Genomic DNA, 25,679 nt, shown 5'->3' on the forward strand with positions numbered 1-25,679 from the left:
AAATCTAAACTTCTCAGATTTTCCCACTATATGATGCTAACTTTGATCACCATCAAGGTAGTGACTGCCATATCCCTCCATTGTAAGGGCATTTTTCCTTTTGTAATTAATAATAAACTATGTGACATGTGAATATCCTAGCCTCCAAAAATTCTGTCACTCAGTAGTTTTTTACAATTATACTATTTTTTAATTATAAAGCAACAGTGTGCTCATGTGAAAGCTTCAAATTTAAAGAACTATGAAAGTTCCTTCCTCACCCTACCCTAGATGCCCAATCACATTTCCACAGAGGTAAGCTATATTAACTGATTCTTGTGTTGCCTTCTGGAAATTTTCAATGTATACACAAACATTTTTATATTTTTTTATTTTTTTCACAAGTGGGATCCTATTACACACATTGTCTTGCAACTTAAAGTTTTTTCATTCATATCCTGATCTTCTTTCCTATCACTACATATAAATTCACCTCATTCTTTCTAAAGGCCACAGAGAACTCTGCGTATCACTTTTTATTTACCACCTAAATGTACATCATTACAGTTTTCACTTATACTTTTATATGATATCAAATAATACTACAATAAACATCCTGTATATACATTTTGCATGCTTGTGTGAATATCATTTGGAAGAAAAATTGCTAGAAACATAACTGCTGGGTCAAAATGTATTCTTTTCATAACTATTGCTAAAGTTTCTTTCAAATTGAATCAATTTATGCCCTCATCAACAGCAATGCTCTTTCATCAGCCCTTTTTCCTTATAAAAAATGAACATTAGTAAATTCTTCAGTCTTTGCCAATCTGAGAGGTAAAAGAAAAACAGGTCACTAATTTTCATTTTTGTAAACAAAATGGTCAAGCATCTTGTAGTGAATGTATTGGACATTTAAAATATTTTCTATGAACTGCTCATTTAAAGTATGTCCTTTTTCATCTAGGTATACCTAACAAAGAACAATATTTTAAGCAATAACTTGAAATATATACAACAAACTTCATTATAACATTCATAAAAGTTATTTTAGTTGGTAATCTATACCTTAGAACCACATCCCCCTCTCAAAGAAGCTTTAGTTCCTGGAAGCATATATTTAATTTCACTATATATAATACACATTTACTTACCTGACCTATAGAATGAAAATACATTAGTAAAAGTGCTAGAGAATTTCCTACATTAAAATTTCCTTAATTCTTTTTTTAAAAATCAAATTTCTATAGGCAAGTAGTAGAAAGTAATTGAAAATTAAGAAAACAGCATAATGATCTGTAGCCAACATTTTAGAACCATTAATTTCACCTATGGTTTCTTATTTAGTACCAAACCAAGAAGGCATTTCAAAGAACAGAAACTCAAAAAATCTAAATCAAATCTACCTAGAGAGAGTACAGTAAAGCTATCTTTCACTACTACACGAGCTACTCTCCTTCTACGTTATAAATCAATTCCATTTAGAGTGAGAGTAAAGAGTCACGTGTTAGAGAGTGATAATAAGAACTTGCCTGATCGATGTAAAAGGCAGTGCCTGCGCGGATCTCTCGGCGCTGTTTGAGATCGGTCTCTGTGGTGTCCCTTGACAAAGCAATGTATTCAACTTCCCGTTTGGTCAGCTCCTGTGGAGCAGATAGTGAAATTGTTCCAAAATAAAAATCAAATTTCCAACATGTGCTTTGGAGCTGACAATGCCACTGCCCCAGAGAAGAGCATTTAACTATAGTTCTGGATTAAACCCTTTGAGTCTCAGCTCTGAGAAAAATCCAATTGAACATTAATCAAAACATGTAGTCCTACTTTTACTGCACCCCATAATTTACCGCTTCATAATTATTTACTATTTAAGCAATAATACTCAAAATTAGACCTAATAAAACTTAATATCACCTATAGAATTCTTTTCAAATATCATAAGTAATAATTTGGCTACTTGGTTTTCTCCCAAATGATAGCCATTTCTGCAAGTAATGTTCATCATTTTTTTAAGGGTGATTTATATTAATGTCATTAGCCTTTGTTTACCAATCGTATACTTTACCAAGTGTGAAATAAGGTAAATACCAAAAGTCAGGTCAACAGGTGAGAGAGACACATACATGCCTATTCAGGACAGAAAAGAAGAGGAAAAAGGATGAAAAGAGGAGGGGGAAATGGAAGAGGAGGAAGGGGGGAAAAAACTTATTGTGCCCCCACCCAAATTACATAGGATTTGAAGGGGAAACCATCTAGAATTCATTTCTTTTAGAGTAATTTATCCATCCCTAGTAATGTCTGTGAACAAAGTTTTTAACATTATCCTTGATTTCACACTGTTGAATTAAAAACAACTGAACAGGCATACAAGACATTTTTACTACACAAGGAAAACAAAATAATTTCCTCAAGTATGAAGAAAAAAGTTGAATGAGCATGCCATTAATGCTCATTAATCACACACCCGTTCAACTTTTTTCTTTATACTCTAGTAAATAACTTTATACTCCAGAAAAGGTATTTTTTCCACCTTATTTACATGTGATGTTGATAAAACTATATTATTATTGCTAATTAGTTTTCTTAAAATGCACCAGTTCCTCTGTGCCCATAAGTTTAAGTATATATGGAAAGAAAGAAAACTTTTTAATAGAGAAAATACATCATAGTAGTGTTTCTTTTTTAAATAAGAATGAATTGCCTGTGAGAGCATAATTTTGGAGAAAAGTAGCAAGTTCTTTTTTTAGCAGATACCCATTTCTTACTACTGAAACCCTGTCATTCACATTGATGTGATGTGTGCCTGTTATCACAAAGTTGTACCACAGTAACACCTTGAATTGCCATGCCAAGGATATTATCCTCAGTCCTGACAGCTTCCTAGGACTCTTCATCAGCCAAACAAGCACCAATGATCCTCCACAGAAGCATTCTGAGCAAGCTCACAAGCAGCACCAGAGCAGCAGGGGTGGGGAGTAGGGGAGGCAGTGGCCTACTGAGTTTTTCTGAACTACCTATAAAACCTCTTTTATTTTACTTAAATATAAACACAATTATAAAATTATTTCTACTTAATTTTTCATTGATTCAGTAGGCTTGGCCCAAAATTTCTACTTTTAAAGACATCAGCTACTGTGGCGATTACTGAGTTAAGCACAAGCCCTTACAACTCATGGCAATCGTACCCACTGCAGAGTCTGCAAGGCATCTTGGGTGACGAGGTTTTCTTACATGTATTTCCACATCCTAAAACTTCCTCAGGGCTATTTCACAATTTAAAGTTTTGTTTTAAGATACAGACTTCATCCTCATAAACTTATGTTGCATTTTTTAACCAAGAACACTATTATAATCCTCTAGCCCATCTCATTCCACATTCCTTCCTAACAAGCTTCAATGTCTTGCCAGAAAGAAAATTAAAGTGAAGTAGTCTTTGAAATGAGGCAGGTAAAAAGCACACATCTTAAAATTAAAGAGGTTCGAGACTTTGGATTCTCAGTAGCTAACTCTGCATTCTTAAACAAGACACATTTGCCTTGTATTTTAATCAAATGAGGATGCAATGCATATAATGGCACATTATACCTCACAAACTGGTTCTAGGAACAAAATAAATTAAATGTTTGGGCTAGAGGTAGTTAAGTTGTGATTTGTTCATATTATCACCCCTGCCCTACATGATTTTGTGAGTACCAAAATAAATTCACTGGTGACATGAAACTGTATACAAAGTATGTTTCAATAGCATAGAAATCAATTCTTTAATATGAAGAACACAAGAAACATTTAAGCAAGGTTTTTCTCTTCATCCTGAAAAGTATCTTCAGAATAAAACAAATTTATTTGATAGCATTCTTTCTTGAATCACTAGGGCAAAGCCTATTAATGATGACAAAATAAAAAAATGTCTTGTAAATTGTTTTAATTTGGGTTGAGAATTGAATACTTCAACTCATTTCACAATATGCTCAAAAAAGAGCAAACATTTAAAAGGATAACATGTCAGAAAGAGGAGAAAATATGAGATTGAAGTCTAGCTCCATCATTTACTAGCTGAATAAACCTTAAATGAGTTACTTAAGGAACTTGTTTTCTCATCTATTTAAAGAAAAAAAGAGAGTGTGTGTACCACATTAACAGATATTCTACAAACCTTAGGGTCTCTTTAAAGATCATTTAATATCAAAAAGTCAAGAGAATTATTGGCCTTTTAAAATGTGGATCTGAGATAAAAGAATGTTCCCTATGTAGTATAAAACTAAGTTTTGTTTTATAAACTCAGAGTTGCTGATTCTATCTGACACTCGTTGACTGGATTTATATTTCATTTCCACTGAAAAGGAAATGGAGGACTTTCTAGTTATAGCAAAAATTTGCTAAAGCTATAAATAGCAATACCATTTGCTTCCCAAATAACTTATTCCAAATTTTTATAAACAAATCATTCTTCAATAGTAACAATTTTTTTCAAGTAATGACTAATCCTGATATTTTTATAAATTCTAAATCTTAATTTATTTTCCAACATAACTTATCAATATTAAGACCCTTAGGAATGAACAAGAATTGACTGCTTACCAGGTACTGCATAGCAATAGAGCGTCGAAGAGGCCCAGGAGGTCCTATTAGAAAGACATCCTGCCCCAGAAGATCCTTCTGCATTATCCATCTTAGATGCTGAACTACAGATTGAGCCAGAGAGTCTGAAACTTTAAGGGAGAAAAAAGATAAAATAAAATGTAGATCAGACTACTACAGATAGTATAAACCTCCAAGCAATCAATAAAAATTGTATGTTATATTAAAATACATAGACACAAGTATATATACATATATTGATAAATACACCTGGTGAATTTTCACAATTTTACAGTAAAATCATTATTATTAATATTAAAATAGGACAAAGTTTATAATGCTACAGAGTCACATAACATTTAAAAGCTTATAAGAACCTTTGAATAATCACCTGTAAGTACTGCTAAAGGAATAAAAGTAATTTTCAACTGTGATATGAGGAATAGTATCATTACTTCTTCACAGTTTTAGAGTCCAATCCATTTGTTCCAAAAAGGGGATATGATCATATCATCCCAGACAATTAATGATTATTGTAGTCTTTAAAAATTTAATAAAACTATATTATAACTTAAGTTGGCAATGACTTGTGAGATCTCAAACTTCACAATTAAAAAGTTTGATGAAGACTTAAATGCTTTCTTTAGAATTTGTCTATTCATCTATAACAATTCTTTGGGGAATAGAAGACTACTCCATAAAATGACCTTCTAAGTCGACTTTAAATCGCCCATCAACGTGCACATCTTCTGCATAAACATTTTCTAAAATGTTTGAATTAATACAATTAATTTTTGTTTGCTAATCTGTAAATAACCCAGTGACCCAGCAAGTGCATTTCTACATACATAAGAGAAACTCTTGCCTTTGTACATCAGGTAACATATAGAATACTCATAGCAGTGTTGTTCAAAATAAAACTGGAGACAGAAAATGGATAAAACCCATAATGGAATATTATATAACAACAAACACAGAATGAACTACCTCTAGTTCCAACAATACGTTTAACTAATAAAAGGTATATATAATATTGAGTGAAAATATTAAGTCTCAGAATGAATCACATCTCAAACTATTTTGATAAAACTCAACAAACTAGCCAATTAAATTCATTAGAAATATATCCATACGTGATAAAACAGTGCTTGAAAAAGCAAAAATACAAGAGAATGACAAATTCAGGATAATAGATACCTGGGCATGGAATCAGATTCTCACAGTTTCAGTGGTAATGCTAATATTTCAGCTTTTAAACTGGGTGTGGGCTACAGTGTTTGCTTTACTATTGTATTGCACACACATACAGATACACACACACACACACACACACACACACACACACAGAGGGGTTGGGGGAGTGGAGAATATTCCATACTTTTAAATTTTTGTTTAATTACCCAGTGAGGTCAAGGAAGAATTCAAAATTCAAACTGAGAACACTTACCAAGGACTAAATTGTGCTCCCCCCACCCCCCCTCTGACAACACTATATTGCTAGGGTAGTTCCTCCCACTTCCCCGAAAACCCTAACATCTAATAACTGGGAAAAATAAAAATAAATTTCTACCATCACCTCAGTGGGAATGCTTGGCTTCTCTCTTTCCTCTATGAATCCTCTAGGACATGCACAACACCTTAGGGGAATACCACCCCTAGGAGGCAAAAACTGGTTCCTGGTGGGGGAATTGAGACAAATGCTTAGGCATTAGAGTAGTCTGTCATCCACTATTGTGCATAAACAGATATACAGTGTATCTGTGGTATTGAAATTTCATGGAGTTGGGAGAGACAATTGGAGAGAAAATGTCCTTAGTAGAGCAATAATGAAAACAGGTTGAGAAACATTGCTCTAAGACCTATACCTTTAAGAATCTATCAAGGAGTTTCATGATGCTAGGATGCAATTAATTCATCTGAGCCTGGAGAGTCAGCCTCATAACTACCAGATGTTCATGTAACTATTTGCTACTTCAGGTTTAAATCCATCTTTGTGATGTACAGCCTACTCTTTTCTTATTTCAAATGAGACATTTCACTTGCTGTTTAAGGATGAAACAAAATAAGAGTTAAAAAACTCTAACTTCTCTATCAGTAAAATTATATAATGTTCCCTATGATGCAGAACTTCTACCTCTTCTTACTCTTGATATTGAATATATAATTAAAAATGCAAACTCTTCAAGATTTTTTTTCTTTAAATTTTCACAAATCTCAGCTTACTTTGGACACAGGCCTCTATTACACTATTCTTACAGTTTTGTGTTGTTCCTTTGTATTCAACTTTGGCAATGTGCCTGACTTTCCATTACCTGGACTTGACTATTTCAAATATGAAATTTCAAAGGTTCGAGAAGTTAAAGTCAATTGGTCTCTTTATCTTCCTCCCACCTTTTATTACTTATAACCACTTGTAACTATTCATATTGCAGACTCTCAATTTAGTTCTATATAGTTCCATTCCATTTTGAACACCTTGACCTTGGAACTATATCCATTTTCAAAATTATTTTTAAAGTCAAAGGCAGCAGTTCCTAATCAAATGTGAGACCTGTCCTCATGTGAACATGTTGTCATAGTTAATAAAGTGCTGAGGTTTCAAGAAAATCTACTTCCTTTTTAATCAAACTGGAGAAAAATCAGAGTTATACCTATAATCACAGAGCAGTCTGTATACCAGCATACTTTCTTAAGTGAGAGAGAAAGGCATAGAGTAACTTAAAGCTTGGGAATTGTGTATAATCCTGAGTATGCTTATGGAAGTGTCTTCTATTTAGCAAGATCCTGCTGTGTGTTGAAAATCACTGGCCTAAAGCACATCTGACAATTCGCAGCAATCCCTTCCTTTATTCTTGCCAATCAACAGTGGTTCTCAATTAGTAGCAGTGCTGCCACTACTCTATCTATGCTTGCCAGGCGGCATCTGGAAATGTTAGTTGTTGCAAAGCTTTGGGGGTTAGGAATAATTCAGTACACCACTGACATTTAGGGTTGCTAAATGCAATGTCCAAGACAGTCCCATCTGCCATATGTCAATGGCACCTTGTTGAGAAATAAGTGTGTCTGCATCATTTTTTTTCAAGGTTTATGTTGCTTGCACACCACTAATTAGTTATTTCTAATTCACAATTAAGCCCAGAGAAAGAGTTTCTTTCTCTCAGTTTCCCCATCTTCTGAACGATGAAATTGTCAAGAAGGCAAGTCAGTGGTGAATATGTCCTACCTACCTCTAAATTGAGCTTCTAGATGTCAGGAATATCTAAGACTATCATCACCACTACATTTCAATTCCACATAACTTTCTTAATATATATAAGCAGCTTCTGAATCCTGCGGCTGGCATTGTAGTCTATGCTATATATTCACGAAGATCTCATCTTTCCCCTTCTTCCCCTTCCCCCATTAATAATGATAATGGTTATAATGTATTGCATTCCTGTCAAGTGTCATGTAAAAATTCAAATGATTTTTTTGTACATTAACTCATTTAGATCGCACAACAACCCTGAAAGGTGGTAGATTATAGTGTGTAAGGATAGAGCCTGGAGCTGAACTGCTCAAATCCCAATTCTGCTGTTTACTAGCTGTGAGGACAATAGAATCTGTCAGACTCCCTCACTCCAGATGCCCAGGCATGGGCTGCTTACAGATAATAACTAGATTCGCATGCACAGCACACTCGTAGTTACATAAGCATTGGTGTCATATTTTGGCTAGTAGCTGGCTTTGTCTATGTGTAATATATATGGGGCAAGAACCCCCACAGGAGTGTTTGAGCAGCGAGCATGTGGGCAGCAGGCAGTGAGCGAGGGGTGAGGGGTTGCGCAGCGAGCAGTCGGAGCACAGTTGACGGCCAGCTGGCAGTCCAGCACACGCCCAAGGGCAGAGAGCACGTGTGGATACTGTAATGTCTGCAGTAAAGGAAATGTCAGAGATTCCAACCCTGCCTCGCATATTCTTCCGACTGCCAGACAAGAGCCTGCCTTGGAGATTCAGCACTAGCTATGTAACCTTAATCAGTTATTTAAACCCTCTGTGCTCATTTTCTCCAACTGTATAATAAAAATAATAAATGTACTCAGTTATAAAGTTGTTATGAGGATTAAATTAGGCATTTAGAAGTGTTCAGTAATAGTAAGTACCATATAAGCATGACCCTCTGTCCACAGGTGATAAGTGCATAAATCAAGATTTAGATCTAAACTGTTTGAGTCCAAAGCTTGCATTCCAGCCATATGTCCTATTGCCCCTCTAAAATCTTTTTAATAGGCTCTACCTTTAGGTCCAGGATTTTCCTTTTAAGTGTGGACCCCACTGGACCCTCTCAAATTTAGTGGACTTGCTTTTCTGGCTATTAATACTATTTATTGAATCTTGGTGATACCAATGATATGTTTAACTCCTTTTATTAAAATTTCAACTTCATTCAGCTGTTCACATTATATTATCAGAGCACCCACTTTTCAAAAAAATCCCATTTTCACTTATTCATATTTTAGTATAGTGTATTTTGTCAAAGAAAATATTTGTCAGGAAATTGCATTAAACTACTCAGAGAAACCATTATGTACTGCTGTGTGGTGTCTGTGGTATATTTTACATTAATGCTTGAAACTAGCTGTACTTTTAGTATGGCCTCAAGAACACATGAGTCATACTTAAAAGCTTTCCAGAAATAGAAACAAGATGTAAGACTGTACATTACAAACATCTGCAAAACAAACTGTGAAACTGTCATGCATAACCTAAAATAAACAAAGCCCAGTGCATGACAGAAATCCACAGCTTCAATGTTTTCAGGCACAAGATGCTACTTTCCAAGAGTCCACATAATAACAAAATTATGACAAAATAATACCAGAGAGTCAAGGAACTACTATAAATAACTCATGGACACGGACAACAGGGTGGAAACTGACTGTGGGAGAAGGGATGGGCGGGGGGGGGGGGGAATAGGGGGAAAAGTGGGACAAAGGTCATAGAAAAACAATAAATAAATTTTAAAAAGAACAAATTAAATAAATAAATAAATAAAATACCAGAGGACTTGATCCTATATTCTATAATTTCCTTCTCTATGTAATAACAAAAATCTGGTTCTCTTTTTTTTAGAAAATAGTTTTGTTTGTTTGTTTTTCTATTACAGTTGTCCCATTTTCCCCCCATTGCTCTCACCTACTTTGTTCAATCCCTAGTCAATACTTATTTTTTTTTTAAATTGTACTATTTTTGCCCAGGAATATTCAAGAGCTTCAAAATAATTCTACTAAAGGCACATAAACCATCATTTTCTCCCTCCACAGACTCAAATTTGCCAAATTAAAATTTCAGAAAATTATGCATAGTTCAAATTCCATTTTAATAAATCCTTCGAAAGTAGTGAGGTTTTCTTACTATCCTAGAGGCAACATAATATATGGAAAGAAAAAGTCTTTGAAATCAAACAGGCTAAGTTGTGATTTCTCATTCTATCCTTTATCAATATCCTTGGACAAGTATTCTGAATCTTCTGGCCTAAGATTCCTTATTTTCAAAACAGAGGGTATAATATTTAATGAACATGCTTATTGTGAGGATCATAGGTAAAACACATTGTCTATCCCCTCAGCCAGTAAGAACCAGGTGTGGAAGGATATTAAAGAGACTGATCATACCACGAGCTAGCCAGAATATGGAAGAACTAAAACTTTTTAATTACTGATAGAAATATAAAATGATACAGCCATTTTGGAAAACAGAATGGTGGTTTCTTAAAAGATTCAACACTTAATGTGATATAGCCATTTCACTACTAGGTACTTACCACACACAAAAAAGAAAGCATATGTGGATACAAAGAATTGTACATGAATGTTCAAAGCAGCTTTATTTCAAGAACCTCAAAATGATAATAATGAAACAGGAGAATAGATTAAAAAACTGTAATATTTCCATATAATGGAATAGTACTCAGCAAAAAAAAAAGGAATGAACTATAAAGACATGCAACATGGAAGTATCTCAAAAAAATTATGCTGATAGAAACTAGAGAAGAATGGTATATATTGTATGATTCCACGGATATAACATTCTAAAAATTCCAAATAAATCTATAAAGCAGATGAGTGATTCTCAAAGATTAGAGGAATGAGACATTATATAGGGCTTGGAGGGTAGGAGGAGGAGTTTAATGAATTCATTTGATTATAGTGATGCTTCACGGTCATATACATATGCAAAATTTATGAAATTTTTTAAGTATATGAAATGTTATATTCAATTTATACCTAGCCACACTGTTTAAAATGATTAGAATAACACATTAAAATTTTAACAGTGCTTATTTGGCTTATGGATGATTGGGTTTTATCCTTTGTGTTTTTCAGTGTTTTGTGACTTTTCCATATTGATTGTGTTTTATTTTTGTAATAGGAATAAAAAGTTCTTTTATTTTTTTAAACTATATTGCAAAGTAATAATAGCCACACTGGATAAATAGCCATGTGATAAAGTAGCAATATAATGGGTGACATATATTAGGATATTTTCAAGTATATTTTATTGATCATGCTATTATAGTTGTCCCAATTTTTTTAATCCCTTGCACACCTCTGTCCGGTATTCCCCTTCCCCCAGCAATCCTCCCTACCACCATTAGTTCATGTCCGTGGGTTGTGCATATAAGTTCTTTCGCTTCTCCATTTCCTTTACTATTCTCAATGCCCGCCTATTTTGTACCTGCCAGTTATGTTTCTTAAGCCCTGCACCTTTTCCCATATTCTCCCTCTTCCCTCTCCCCACTGATAACCCTCCAAATGATCTGCATATCTATAGTTCTGTTCCTGTTCTGGTTGTCTGCTTAGTTTGTTTTTGTTTTTTAGATTCATTTGTTGATAGTTCTAAGTTTGTTGTCATTTTACAGTTCACAGTTTTGATTTTCTTCTTTTTCTTAAATAAGTCCCTTTAACATTTCATGTAATAATGGATCGGTGATGATGAATTCCTTTAACTTTACCTTGTATTGGAAGCACTTTCTCTGCCCTTCCATTCCAAATGATAGTGATGCTGGATGGAGTAATCTTGGTTGTAGGTCCTTGCTTTTCATCATTTTGAATACTTCTTGCCAGTTTCCTCTTGCCTGCAAAGTTTCTTTTGAGAAAGCAGCTGACAGTGTTATGGGAACTCCTTTGTAGTTAACTCTCTGCTTTTCTATTACTACTTAAGATTCTCTCTTTATCTTTAACCTTTGGCATTTTAATTATGATGTGTCTTGGTGTGTTCTCTTTGAGTTTGGGACTTGTTTGGGACTCTCTATGCTTCCTGGACGTGTATGTCTATTTCCTTCACCAAATTAGGGAAATTTTCTTTTATTGTTTTTTCAAATAAGTTTTCAATTTCTTGCTCTTCCTCTTCTCCTTCTGTCATCCCTATGATTCAGATGTTGGCACTTTTGGAGATGTCCCAGAGGTTCCTGAGGCTCTCCTTGGTTTTTTTTTTTGAGTTCTTGTTTCTTCATTCTGTACTGGTTGACTGTTTATTTCTTCCTTATTTTCCAATAAAATGATTTGAACTCTGGCTCCCTTCCCTTCACCTTTGGTTCCTTGTGGATTTTTCTTCATTTCTCTTAGTGTTTTCCCTTAAACATTTGCCATACTCAATCATTTCCCTGAGCGTCATTATCACCAGTGTTTTTGAACTCTGTACCTGTTAGATTGGCTATCTCCTCCTTGCTTAGTTCTCCCTCTGGATCCCTGACCTGCTCCCTCTTTTGGGCCGTACTTCTCTGTCTCCTCAACTTGACAGCCTCCTGTGTTTGCCTCTGTGTATTAGGTAGAGCTGTCGCACATGTTACATTGTAAGGGGTGGAGCCTTAGGTATTTGTCAGTCTGGGGTGACCTGTTTCACCACATTGTGGTGCTGTATGTGGGGAAGGGGTCAGAGAGGGAACAATGCTGCTTGCTCAACACTCACCCCTTTCCCAGTCTCTTTACCCATTTCCCATACATGACTGGTGCCCCTCTAGCTGTTGCCCCTGTGATGGTTCCCAGAGTGGGTACACTTGTGTACATTCTAGGACCGTGAGGGCCCTCTAACCAAACTCTCCTGAGAGATGGGCAGTTTCTTCCACCACCCCAACCCCCACTGGGTTTCACAGCTAGAAGCAATGAGGCTTTATTTTCCCAGCACTAGAACTGTGAACTATGTGGTCTGGTCTGGGCCTGGGATCGCTCTCCAGGTGTCCCTCTCGGCTCTTATAATGTGTGACTGCTCTTTCCAATGGCCCACTGCAGCTACTGCCTTGCTGCTACTGCTGCCGCCGCTGTCCCAGTGAACTAATTTTTAAATTCTGTACTTATAACTGAAATTTGGACAAAAACCTTCATTCTGAAGTAGTGACATTGTTATTATAACAACATATAATAAAATAACCGCTCATTTTACCCAACACAACCACTGCCTTGCCACCTCTTCGCTTCTTCCACGCCATGTCCTATCCACCCCGGCTCCCCAGCTCCACTCTTCCTTCCCATCTGGATGAGTATTTCTTCTTTAAATCTTTGGTTGTCAGACATCCACACAGTTCAATTTTCTGGCAGTTCTGGTTGTTTTTTTTTTGTTTTGATTTTTTGTTTTGAGGTAGTTGTAACCCTTATGGTTGTGTGAGGAGATGAAGCGTGTCTACCTACACCTCCATCTTGGCCACGAGCCTATGTTAGGATGTTTTGACTGATAATTAAATTATAATTTATAATTTATTTATTTGTTTATTTATTTTATTTTTTTTAGAGAGAGAGGAAAGGAGAAAGAGAGGGAGAGAAACATCACTGTGTGGTTGACTCTCACTCACGCCTCCAACTGGGGACCTGACATGCAACCTAGTCATGTGCCCTGACTGGGAATCCAACCAGCAACACCTGGCTCACAGGCTGACACTCAATCCACTGAGCCACAGCAGCCAGGGTAAATTATAATTTAATACACAAAGTTCAACTTGCAACTCAGCCTCCTAAAGTGCTTACCTATAAACTGTTTCTAAATTATGATATTTACTGAAGATAGATTTGTTAGTCTTAGTACTCATGACAAGAGGATGACAACCAAAAACATTAAATGAAACAAGGGAATGACCTTTGGTTTTGAACACATCTCAGAAGAACCAGGAATTTTCAGGTCCTATCAAATGAGTCCAAATTCTTTAAACATAAAGCATGAACTTTCTATTTGATAAGCTAGATCACAGAAAAAGCAATTAAAACTTATAATGAATGTATTCTTTAATAAGTTTCACTTTAAAGATGGGTTTTTTTAATTAGACTTGGCTAATACATTCTTAGCATAACAAAGAAAAGATCCAAAATGTATAAAAAATTTGTTATGCTCTCTCTTAACCCATCTCATTATATTTTTTAGCCTCATGCAAGGGCATTTTTTCATTGCTTTGAAAGAGAGAGAGAGAGAGGTGGGGGGAGAGAGAGAGAGAGAGAAACATCAATGTAAGAGAGAAACATTGATTCGCTGCCTTCTAGTACATACCCCAACCAGGGATCAAACCCGCAAACTAGGTGTGTGCCCTGATTAGGAATTGAACTTGCAGCCTCTTGGTCTACAGGGTGAAGCTCCAACCAACTGAGCCACACCAGCCCGGACTACCCCTCCCATTCTTAGTCCCACTCCTAAGCCAATGTCCCAGAAGGAAGTCAAAGTTTAAGAGCATGGAGTGTATCCTTCATCAATTTTCTCTGTATATGGGACACCTGTAAAAGGTGTTTAAAATGTTTTTTAAACAGAAATGGTATCGTACTTTATATACAATCTGTAATTTTCGCTTAACAATATTACATGATAGCCTCAAGGTCCAGAGATATAAATCTAATCTAATCATTTTAAACAGTTGTAGAAGATTCCATTATATGGATATATAATAATTTCTTCAATCATTTCTCTTGATTCACTCAGATAGCTTCTAGTTTTTGTCACTACCAAAAAAAAAAAAAAAAACCAAAATGCTGCAATATATATTGTGAACAAATATCCTTTTATGTGGTTTTTCCTCAATGGATTGAACGTAAAAAGGAACTGCTACATCAAAAAGTATGTGTATTTTTATTTTAATAGCTACTATCATATTATTTTCCAAAAATGTCATGCACTCATGCTTATACCAGCAATATATGATGATGCCATTTCTCTGCAACCTGGTAGGTACTAGCATTACAATTCATTTAAATTTTGACCCAGGTGATGCATAAGAAGTGCCAAATTTGTATCTCTCTAACTATTAAACAGAGTTAGAACATATGTTCATATACATATTGTCCATTTGAATTTCATTTCCTCTGGCATGCCTATTTAAATTAATTGCCTATTTTTCTACTGGATCACATGATATTTCTCATCAATTTGTAAAATATGTTTGGATATTATGGGTATTAATCTTCTGTCTATCACATGTGTTACATATACATTACAAATGTGATTTTGAGTTAGGGGTTTACGGCTTGAATTCATTCTCTTTAAATAATGTCATTAATGGGGGCTAAATTACCAGGTGGATCCAAAAAAGCCTATTTAACATATTACACAGCTCAAAAATTATACATCTGCAATGAAAGTTGCAGAAAGCAACAACAGTCATTAAACAAAATAAAATGCATCCAAAAAATTTAAGTCAACTTGAATACAGTGCCTGGGAGAAAAAAAGATTTTTTTAAAAATTGGCACTGAATAAAGATTGCTGTAGAGACTCTTAGAGACTTCAGGTCACCTTAAAGGGTTTTAAGGTGCTGGGACTCTATGGGACTCTTCCTTTTGAGGGCTCTATTCTTAAAAATGCATCTAAAGAAATCTCGAAGTAAATCCTTTCCTCAAATTCTCATGTAATGAGAGGCAATTACCACACAGTGATGTTTCTCTCCCTCTCTTTCTCCTCTCTCTAAAAATAAAATAAATAAACAAACAAATAAATAAATTATTTTTTAAAAACATAAGGTAAATCTTATGGATTGGAGGCCTTGTTTCTCAGATTATTTTTTAAGCCTTGACTCTATTACTCTGTTACCTAAGGAATCTTAGGTAACAACTTCCTGGAGACCATCTGTGTAACTTTTGTCGTGAATTCATTAAAACTGACAAGTAGCTGCAGGACTGTTCCACATTATCTATATTTACACAAAAATGACAGTTTTTCCATAGTATTCTTTTATGATGCTGATGAGTTTCTCAAACCTCTTAAAATTATTTGCAAACTAAAGACAAAGGGTTCCCTCCGCACCCCCAACCCACCCCAAAAATGTCATCCTGTTGACTTCATGCCAAAGCTCATCATTTCAAGAGCACAGGGTTGTAATTCTTGCAGAAAATCTTGGTAGGCCCTAATTGCTTAGATAAGAGGTCGGTGTGTCCAGTAAACCTTACATGACCTCACATACAATTGGTCCATAGACTACAACAAGAAGATTATATAAGAAAGTAGAAATATTACTCTGAGGTCAGATTTAAAGTTATCTATTGAAAACTGCTACTCAGGAGCAAAACCTCATAAGGCAAACACTGGAAGAAATACCAACTTTGATATTATAGTTTAACTTCAAGACCAAAAACATGAAGGAACCTCTTTTCAAAAGCTGCCAATTTAAAAAATGAGATTCGGTTTTCATACAAAAAGGCAAAAAAACTTTAATTATCCATTTCAACACTTGCAGGTGAGAGACTAGGGACTAAAGTGGTAAATGGAAGTTATAATGTTCAAGGCAGGAATTAAAAAAAAAAAAAAAAACATAGATAATAAAAATCTGAAGAGCAATCCAACTCTTGTGTCCATTACATTCCAGGCACTGGGCTACACAGATGCTGGGGACAGAAAGGATAGCCTGCTGTGCCCAACAACAGTGACAAGACGAATGAGAAACTGCCACCTGACTATAAAATACAAGTATTCAAGATCTCAATCAGAGAGTTACCAACTGAAAAAATTTTACTTTGATGAGGTAATACTGCTGTCCTGAGGTTTTTAATAGAATTTTAGACTTCCACGTAAGAATACTTCCAGTCTACACTATCAGCCAGTTAGCAGGATTTCTACCATTCTATTAGATAGATGTTAAATATGTATATCAAAGTTCATATTTCAACACTGTGGTTTTTATTTCTTCACTATTAAAATAGCGAGTTTCAGTGCTCTGAATAACTTTGACAAAGATATAAAATAGCACTGCCATGCCTCAACTATTTCAATATTTTTCAATAATCTGTCACACTTTTAAATTCTAAAGGAGTTTTCTAACATATCATTCTTCTTTCCATTCCAGGACTTCTTTTAAAGAATAGTAGCCAGGTCATTGGGACAGACCGTAAAAGCAAAATCAAACCAAAGTTAGGAAATCTAGGCTTTGCTACTAATTAATGAGACTTCTGACCGCTTTCTTATGGTCCTAGTTTCCTGGCTATGAAATGAGTTTCAAAGAAAATAATATTTGCTGAAGTTCCTTTCCTTAACAGAAGTCTATCATTTTATCTTTCATTTGAAAATATTAAATATCCAAAAGGCAAAAAGCTAAATTGAAGCATAAATAGAGGAAGGAAAAAAATTTTTTTAAAATAGCTCCAGGAGAGAGTAAAAATCCAAAAAGTTTTCTAATAACCAAAACCTATAATCTCTAATCAATCAATCATGTAATAGCATGCCAAAGAATTGTCATTTTCCCATTTGGGATACAGTCTCCAAAAGAAAGAAAAAGTTCAAGGTATACAATGGTTGAACTCAATACAGTAAACATGTTATAGTATGCAATACAATGTATCTGTCTAAGCAATATGTAGCAACCACACAATGCTTATGTGGATGCATAAAATTTGATTGAGCCCTGACTGGTATGGCTCAATTGGCTGGGCATCATCCCACAAAGCAAAAGGTTGCCAGTTTGATTTCCAGTCATGGTACATGCTTAGGTTGCAAGTTTGGTCCCCAGTTGGGCACATTCAAGAGGCAACTGATAGATGTTTCTCTCTCACATTGATGTAAAGAAAAAAAGGATTTGGTTGATTTAGCTCAGCCCCTTACTTCTTCAAGTTAACCAAATTCCCAAAGTCTTTTTCTTAGAACTAGGCACAGTTTCTGATAAGCAAGACTAGTAGAAACTCTGTAACAATATACTACCTGGTGGAGCATATATGTACCATCATTTTGACAGACAAAAAATAATAAATAAGGATGCTTTGTGAATATGGTAGGAATAATAATAATGAATGGATGGCAAGCACAGAAAATGCAAGTTGGAGTCTACGGACCATGCAACAACTTTGAATATAAACTTCATTCAGATAAATTTCAAATGGTAAGCTACTAATAACTAAACACAAAGTAAATTTTGATTATGTAAGAGATGCATGAAAACAGAAATAAAAATTGAAACTATCTAAACAAGAAAATGTTGAGTTTTTCTTTGTTTTTCTGGGGGTTTTGATGACAAATTACGGGATTTTCCCTATATTTAAAAATTGATACCTTTTACATTTTGGGACTTGATATGAGCCAACCACTGATTTGCCCCTCATTCATTTGCAAAATATAAAAATGCATTCATTCAAAGCCTATGTTTATAAGTTCCAGAATTGATATTATTGCTAAGATCCCTTGAATCCTTAAAATTAGTATAGTCTTGTTATTTCTCTCACTTCATAAGAAGATCCTCCAAGTGATTAACCATTTGTGACTATGATAAAACATTTCAGCAGAGCTCATTTAGCAGACTATGGCATCTTGGTTGTTAAAGGAAGGGAAGGATAGCTATCCTCTGTTGAGAACAGTGACACAATTACTATATTACATGTTCAGGTGAGACTGAAAAGGCCACCATTCTTTCCACACTATGAATACATTAAGTTTGATCTTTGAAAGGAAATTAAAGCTTTGAAGTTCTACAGCCATTTGTGATCCTGCAAACAACCTGAGGGCAAATTCAAAATCAAATCTAGATGAACTGCATTCCAGATTCATCTTTTAAGAGTAAGACTGAATGAAGAAGAAGTATGTTTAGCATACCTCTAAAGCAAACTCAGAGCAGCCCCGGTAATCCCAGATTCAGGGTCATAGGCACAGAATGATGGAAAATGAAAAGGAACAAGAGGATGATTTCAGGTCAAGATAGCATCATGGGTATACATGACCTGCCTCCTCACACAATTACATCAAGACTACAACTTAAATATAGAACAACTATCACTCAGAACCATCAGAAATCAAGTTGAATGATGTCAGGCAACTATGGAATTAAAGACACCACATCTGGACTTCCGGCCAAGATGGAGGCGTATACAGACACGCTGCCTCTCCCTCCACAACTAAGAAGGACTACAAAACTAGAGATAACCAGAAGTTCCAGAAAATCAAACTGCATGGAAGTCCAACAAACAAAGATATAAAGAAGAAATACTCATCCAGACAGGTAGGAGGGGCGGAGCCAGGGCAGAGAGGACGCGGTGTAGTGGTAGCAGCAGTGGCGACAGTGGCAGGCTGGCAGAAAGCACAGTTACACATTTTAAAAAGTCAGGAGGGATACCTGGGGAGCATTCCCAGCTCCTCACCAAACTGAGCAGTTCACAGTCCCAGCACCAGGGAAAATCAAGCCTCATTGCTTCTGACTGTGCAAACCAGTGGGGTTTGGGGTGGAAGCAGAAACTGCCGGTCTCTCAGTAGAGTCCACTTGTTTAAAGGGTCCCCACGGTCCTAGGATATACAAAGACATACCCACTCTGATAACAACAGCCAGGGCAACAGCTAGAGTGGCACCAGTCCCATAGAAAGTGGGAGAAGTGCCTGGAAAAGGGGTGAGTGCTGGACAAGTGACATTGTTCCCTCTCAGACCCCTCCCCCATGTACAGCACCACAACGTGGTGAAACGGGTCGCCCTGTACTGATGAAATCTCTAAGGCTCCGCCCATTACAACATAACAGGAGCAACAGCTCTACCTAAGACAGAGGCAAATGAACACAGGAGCCTGTCAGAATGAGGAGACAGAGAAGTATGGCCCAAAATAGGGAATGGATCAAGGTTCCAGTGGGAGAACTAAGCGACGAGAAGGTAGCCAACCTAACAGATGAGGAGACAGCCAACCTAACAGATGCAGAATTCCAAACCTGGTGATAAAGATGCTCACAGGCTTGACACATATGCTTGAGTACGGTAAACACATAAGGGAAGAAGTGAAGGCTATGCTAAGTGAAATGAAAGAAAAGCCACACAAAACCAATGGTGAAGGGAAGAAAAGTGGGGTTCAAATCAATGATTTGGAACATAAGGAAGAAAAAAAGAGTCAACCAGTACAGTATGAGGAAACAAGAATTGAAAAAAATTAAAGGCTTAGGAACCTCTGGGACAATTTTAAATGTGCCAACACCCAAATCATAGGGGTGCCAGAAGGAGAAAAGGAAGGGCAAGAAATTGAAAGCTTATGTGAAAATACAATGGAGGAAAACTTCCCAAATTTGGTGAAGGAAACAGACATACAAGTCCCAGAAGCATAGAGAGTCCCAAACAATCTAGACCCAAAGAGGACCACACCAAGACACATCATAATTAAAATGCCAAAGGCAAAAGATAAAGAGAGAATCCTAAAAGCAACAAGAGAAAAGCAGTGAGTTACCTACAAAGGGGTGCCTATAAAACTCTCAGCTGGTTTCTCAAAAGAAACTTTGCAGGCAAGGAGGGACTGGCAAGCAGTATTCAATGAGATGAAAAGCGAGGACCTACAACTAATATTACTCTATCTAGCAAAGCTGTCATTTAGAAGGGAAGGGCAGATGAAGTGCTTCCCAGACAAGGTAAAGCTAAAAGAGTTCATCATATTCAAGCCATTTTTAAATGAAATGTTAAAGGGACTTATTTAAGAAAAAGATCAAAACTATGAATATTAAAATGACAACAAACCCACAACTATCAACAACTAAATCTAAAAAATAAAAACAAATCCAACTAAACAAACCAGAATAGGAATACAATCATAGGTATGGGGATCATTTGGTGGGTTAGCAACTGGGAGGGGGGAGGGGGAGAAATGGGGAAATGGTGCAGGGATTAAGAAGCATAATAGGTTGGTACAAAATAGACAGGGGGAAGTTAAGAATAATATAGGAAAGGGTGAAGCCAACGAACTTATATGCATGACCTATGGACATGAACTAAGGGGAGGTGGGATTGTCAGAGGGAAGGGTGGTACTGGGCAGAGGGGAGCAAAGGGGAAAAAAATTGGGACTACTATAACAACATAACCAGGAGGGGAATGGTCTGCCTGCAGTATGGAAAATGAGTCAGCACTGGGACCCAGTTGGCTGCTCCCCCAGTTCTCCCCTCAAAGCCACCACCCCAAATTCTCCCCAAACGTCTCTAGTCCTCTCTGCCTTCCCTCTGCTTGAGCCCAGGAAGACCGGCCAAGTGTCCAAGATGCTCTCTCCTTTGTTCTCAGCAACTTCCAGGCATGCAGAGTATGCCAGCTCCCTATCACCAAGTCAGTTTCACTCTACACACGTGAGGCTCGGAACTCCGAATAAAACTAAGAGAGATCCCCGGAACTCTTCTTCTAAGTAGCTCCCACCTCTCTGGTCCTCTGCCTTGTACTTTCCAGTTTTCTCAGACTTCCAGAAGTCTGAAGTCTTAACTCCTCAACTCAGCAAGACTGCAGTGCTCTACTTGGATTCCCTCCCCCAACCCGTGTGGTAGTCCAGAAAGTGTCTCTAAGCAGAAAGCCAGGATAATTGTTGGACTTTATTTGCCTTCTCTCAGGGATCACAGTTGCGGACTACTTGTTGTCCCATGCTAGAAAACAATTGTTTCATTAATTCTGTCCAGTTTCCAGTTGTTTATGGCCAGAGGGCAAGTCTGCTATTAGTGGTTTATAGCCAGAGGGCAAGTCTGACATGGTGAGATGCTAAAGTATGAGACTGATTGTAAAAATTAAGAAGCCAGTCTGCAGAGGCAGAGTGCAGTGGGATTACAATGAAAGGGAGTAAATTCCTTGTGTACAAGAAAGAAATAAGAACACACAGGATGTTGATTACACTCTTGGAGACAGGGTAGGTTTTCATAAGGAAGACAAGAGGAGAAAAGTAGAAGGAACAAACAAGAAAGAATGAGGCAGCTTTTAGAAAACTGGGACCGCTAATAGTTTAGCTGGAGTACAGAATGCAGGATGGAGAGTACACCAAGGAATAAGCCATGCAACGAGATCCTGGATGCCCTTGTATGGTATATTAAGGATTATGAACCAGATTATACACAAAGCAAGTAAAATTGCTACTGGATTTTACTCAGGGAGTATTGTGATCAGTTTTACGTTTCAGAAAGTGAATTCTAACAATACTGTTGCGATGGATCAGAGTGGGTCTGAATGAAGAAGGCAGGGAAATCAATTAGATCTTGACAACAGTTGCTATGTACTGAACTGCATCCCACTAAAACTCCATTGAAACCCTTACCTCCAATGTGACCAAATGTAGAGATACCATCTTCAGGAAGTAATTAAGGTTAAGAGATTATTAAGGGTGGGACCCTAATCCGATAGAATTGAGGCCTTATAAGAAGAGGAAGGGAGAGAGCTCTCTCTCTGCCCTGTGGTGATACAGCTAGAAGGTGGCCATCTGCAAACTAGGAGAGGGCCCTCGCCAGAACCCAACCATGCTGGCACCCTGCTCTTGGCCTTCTAGACTCCAAAACTGTGAGGAAATAAATTTCTGCTAAGCCCCCAGTCTATGGTATTTTGTTATGGCCACCCAAGCACACTAATATAGCAGCCCAGGCCACAAATAATGTGGCTTGAATGAAACAAGATAATGATTCAAAACTGGTGGTTTGCAGGGCAGGTGCAGAGAATGATTAGGTAGGTAGGGTAAGAGAATAGCTGAAGTGATATACGATATATGATATGATGTTAATTATATGGAATAAACTAGGCTGGAAGAGAATTAAAAACACAAATGGACTAGGAAGAAAAAAAAGTGGAAGGAAATGATGTGTTCAATAAGAACAGTGAAGGTGTTCAGGGAAAAGAGAAAGCTGGAATGATGTGGGCAGAGATAAACAAAAGAAGTTGTACTGGGGGGGGGGGAAGTTGAAATGCCTATATCATTTCTGACACAGAATTCTTAAATATTTTCAGAAAGAAAACAGAGGTATAACTAATTATAAATAACAAGAAACAGGTTCAACTTTTAGACAAATAAAGCTTACTGGGTTGGGTACTGGACCATCAGTGCGAAACCCTACTGTGAAGTGGTTAAAAATTGCAGGATTTGGGGCCAGATGCCTGAGTTTGATTCATAGTTCTGCCACTCACTATCCAGATGGCTTTTTCTTTTTCTTTTTGTTTAGTTTCTCCTTTTGTTTTCTAATCCTCCACCCCCACCCCATTTTTCTTCTTTCCCTTAAACCAGTGTGGCATGCAATGTAATAGAACAGTAAAAAAATGGGATATGAATGCATAGAATTAAACCCAACTACTGTCACTATAAAAAAAATAAAATAAAATAAAATATACTTTAAAAAAAAAAGGACACCACATCCATCCAGACTGGTAGGAGCAGAGACATGGAACAACTAGTCCCATATCCAAGTATTGTGGATAAAAATTTGGGAGGGATATCTCAGGACCAAGGAGTCTCGGCCCCACATCAGGTGCCCAAGCCCAAAGTTCCAGTGCCAGGAAGAAAAGTCCCCGTAACTTCTGACTGCAAAAACCAGAAGGGATTGAGTTAGTGGAAGAAACTACTGGAGTCCCAAGCAGTTCCCCTTAAAGAACCCACACATGGACTTACTCAGACTCACTCTCTCTGAGCTCCAATACCAAGGTAGCAGCTTGAAAGGCACCAGTAGCACACAGAGAGGAACCGAAGTGTCTGGCATCAAGGCAGGAGCTGGAGGACAGTTTCGTCCCAGACAGAAAGGTGGTCAAAGGCCATTGTCCCTTTTTTGACTCCTCCTATAAAGAGCCACAAGCTGGCAGGGAGGTGCTATATCTGAGACTCCATCAACCTGCCTAATACCATTTAGCCCATCCTGGAGACCTCCTGACTCCCCTACCCAGCCAACTTACAGGTCCACCCAAGCTGTTATCAGTGACTTTTCCATATGAATGGCTGGTCTTGGCTCATGCTCCCAGCCCCTGTACCTCTTGTTAAGTGGCCCCAGGCCTAGTACTAGCAGTAGACAGCCTAGATTCACAGCTTGGCTTTGTCTGGGAATCTCCAAGCCCAGCACAAGTAGCAGCCATCTCAGATTGCTTTGTAGCTCAAGCAGGGTGGGCCCAGGCAGAACACAGGTGGGGACTGATCTTGGTCTGCATCCCCTGGGAAACCCCAGAGCCTGCATACCCAGTGGACAGCTACAGACCATGTGTAGCCAGCCCCTGCACAGCTGATCCTCAACGGAGGGCAGAGTTAGTGGTCAGTGGTCACAGCAGTCCTTGTAGCTGACTGACCTGGGTAAATCCCTCCCATTGACCTGCCAACAATCAAGGCTCAACTACAAGAGGAGGGTGTACTCAGCCCACACAAGGAGCACACCTTGAGTACCCAGCTCAATTCATAGGGAAGGTTGTACCACAGGACCCTACATGAAACCTACTACATTAGATCACACTGCCAGTACAGGGAGTCATAGCAGCTCAACCTAATACATAGAAACAAACACAGAGAGGCTGCCAAAACAAGGAGACAAAGAAACATGGACCAAATGAAAAAACAGATCAAAATTACAGAAAAGAATCTAAACAACATGGCGATAAGCAGTCTATCAGATGCAGAGTTCAAAAGATGCTTGAGGAACTTAGTGAGGACCGCAACAGCATAAAAAAGATCCAATAAAAAATGAAGGATTCACTAATTGAAACAAAGAACAGTTTACAGGGTAACAACAGTTGAATGGATGAAGTCAATAATCAAATCAATGATTTGGAACATAAAGAAGTAAAAAACAACCAACCAGAACAACAAGAGGAGAAAAGAATCCAAAAAAAGGAGGATAGTACAAGCAGCCTCTGGGACAACCTCAACAGGTGCAACATTCACATCATACAGTACCAGAAGAAGAGAAAGAGCAAGAAACTGAAAATCTATTTGAAAAAATAGTGAAAGAAAGCTTCCCTAATTTAGTGAAGGAATAGACATGCAAGTCCAGGAAGCACAGAGAGTCCCAAACAAGATGGACGCAGAGGCCCACTCCAAGACACATCATAATTAAAATGCCAAAGGTTAAAGATAAATAAAGAATCTTAAAAGCAGCAAGAGAAAGAACTACAGGGGAATTCCCTTAAGACTGTCAGCTGATTTCTCAAAAGAAACTTTGCAGGCTAGAAGGGATTGGTAAGAAATATTTAAAGTCATGAAAAGCAGGGACCTATAGCCAAGACTGTTCTATCCAGTAAAGATATTATTTAGAATCAAAAGGCAGATAAAGAAAGAGCCTCCCAGAAAAGGAAAAACTAAAGAAGTTCATCATCACCAAACCAATATTATATGAAATGTTAAAGGGATTTATGTAAGAAAAAGAAGATCAAAACTATGAACAATAAAATGAAAATAAATACATTAAATACATATCTATCAACAACTGAATCTAAAAACAAACTAAGCAAACGAGAACAGAGACAAAATCATGGCTACAAAGAGCATTTGGATGGTTGCCAGGTGGGAGGAGAGTTTGGGGGAATGAATGAAGAGGTGAGGGGGCTAAGAAGTACAAATAAGGTAGTTACAGAATAGCCATGGAGATGTAAAGAACAGTATAGGAAATGGAGTAGCCAAAGAACTTATACACATGACCCGTGGTTATGAACAATGGTGCGGGTATTGGCTGGATGGAGGGGCGTTAAGGGGAGAAGTTGGGACAATGGTAATGGCATAATCAATAATATATAACTAAAAATAAATAAATAAGTTCATTATTTTAAAAGAGAAGAGGAATAAGAATAGAAGACTGGAAAAATGGCTGTGTCAGAGACTCATTTATTGAGCTCTATGTGTCAGGCACTATCATACACATGTCACATATGCTATTTGACTTAATCCTTACAATATATACACAAGGTTGAAATATCATCCCCACATAATCAAGGAGACTCAGAGAAGTTGAATGACTATAGAAATTAACACACCTAAA

At 37.1% G+C, this 25,679-nt stretch overlaps 1 protein-coding gene across 1 annotated transcript in view; it reads right to left on the minus strand.

Moving 5' to 3' along the window:
- The window catches only part of VWA8 (von Willebrand factor A domain containing 8), a 432,115-nt gene that overhangs the window by 378,771 nt on the left and 27,665 nt on the right, over window positions 1–25,679 (minus strand). The window contains exons 3-4 of the mRNA XM_090258845.1: window positions 4,555–4,685; window positions 1,512–1,622 (exon numbers count right to left, since the gene is read on the minus strand). Coding sequence (XP_090114971.1) covers window positions 1,512–1,622; window positions 4,555–4,685 — 242 coding nt within the window. The remainder of the gene's footprint in view (window positions 1–1,511; window positions 1,623–4,554; window positions 4,686–25,679) is intronic.

Source organism: Furipterus horrens, unplaced genomic scaffold, assembly GCF_987537825.1.
Source record: "Furipterus horrens unplaced genomic scaffold, mFurHor1.1.pri manual_scaffold_12, whole genome shotgun sequence".
In the NCBI taxonomy this organism is placed as follows: Eukaryota; Metazoa; Chordata; class Mammalia; order Chiroptera; family Furipteridae; genus Furipterus; species Furipterus horrens.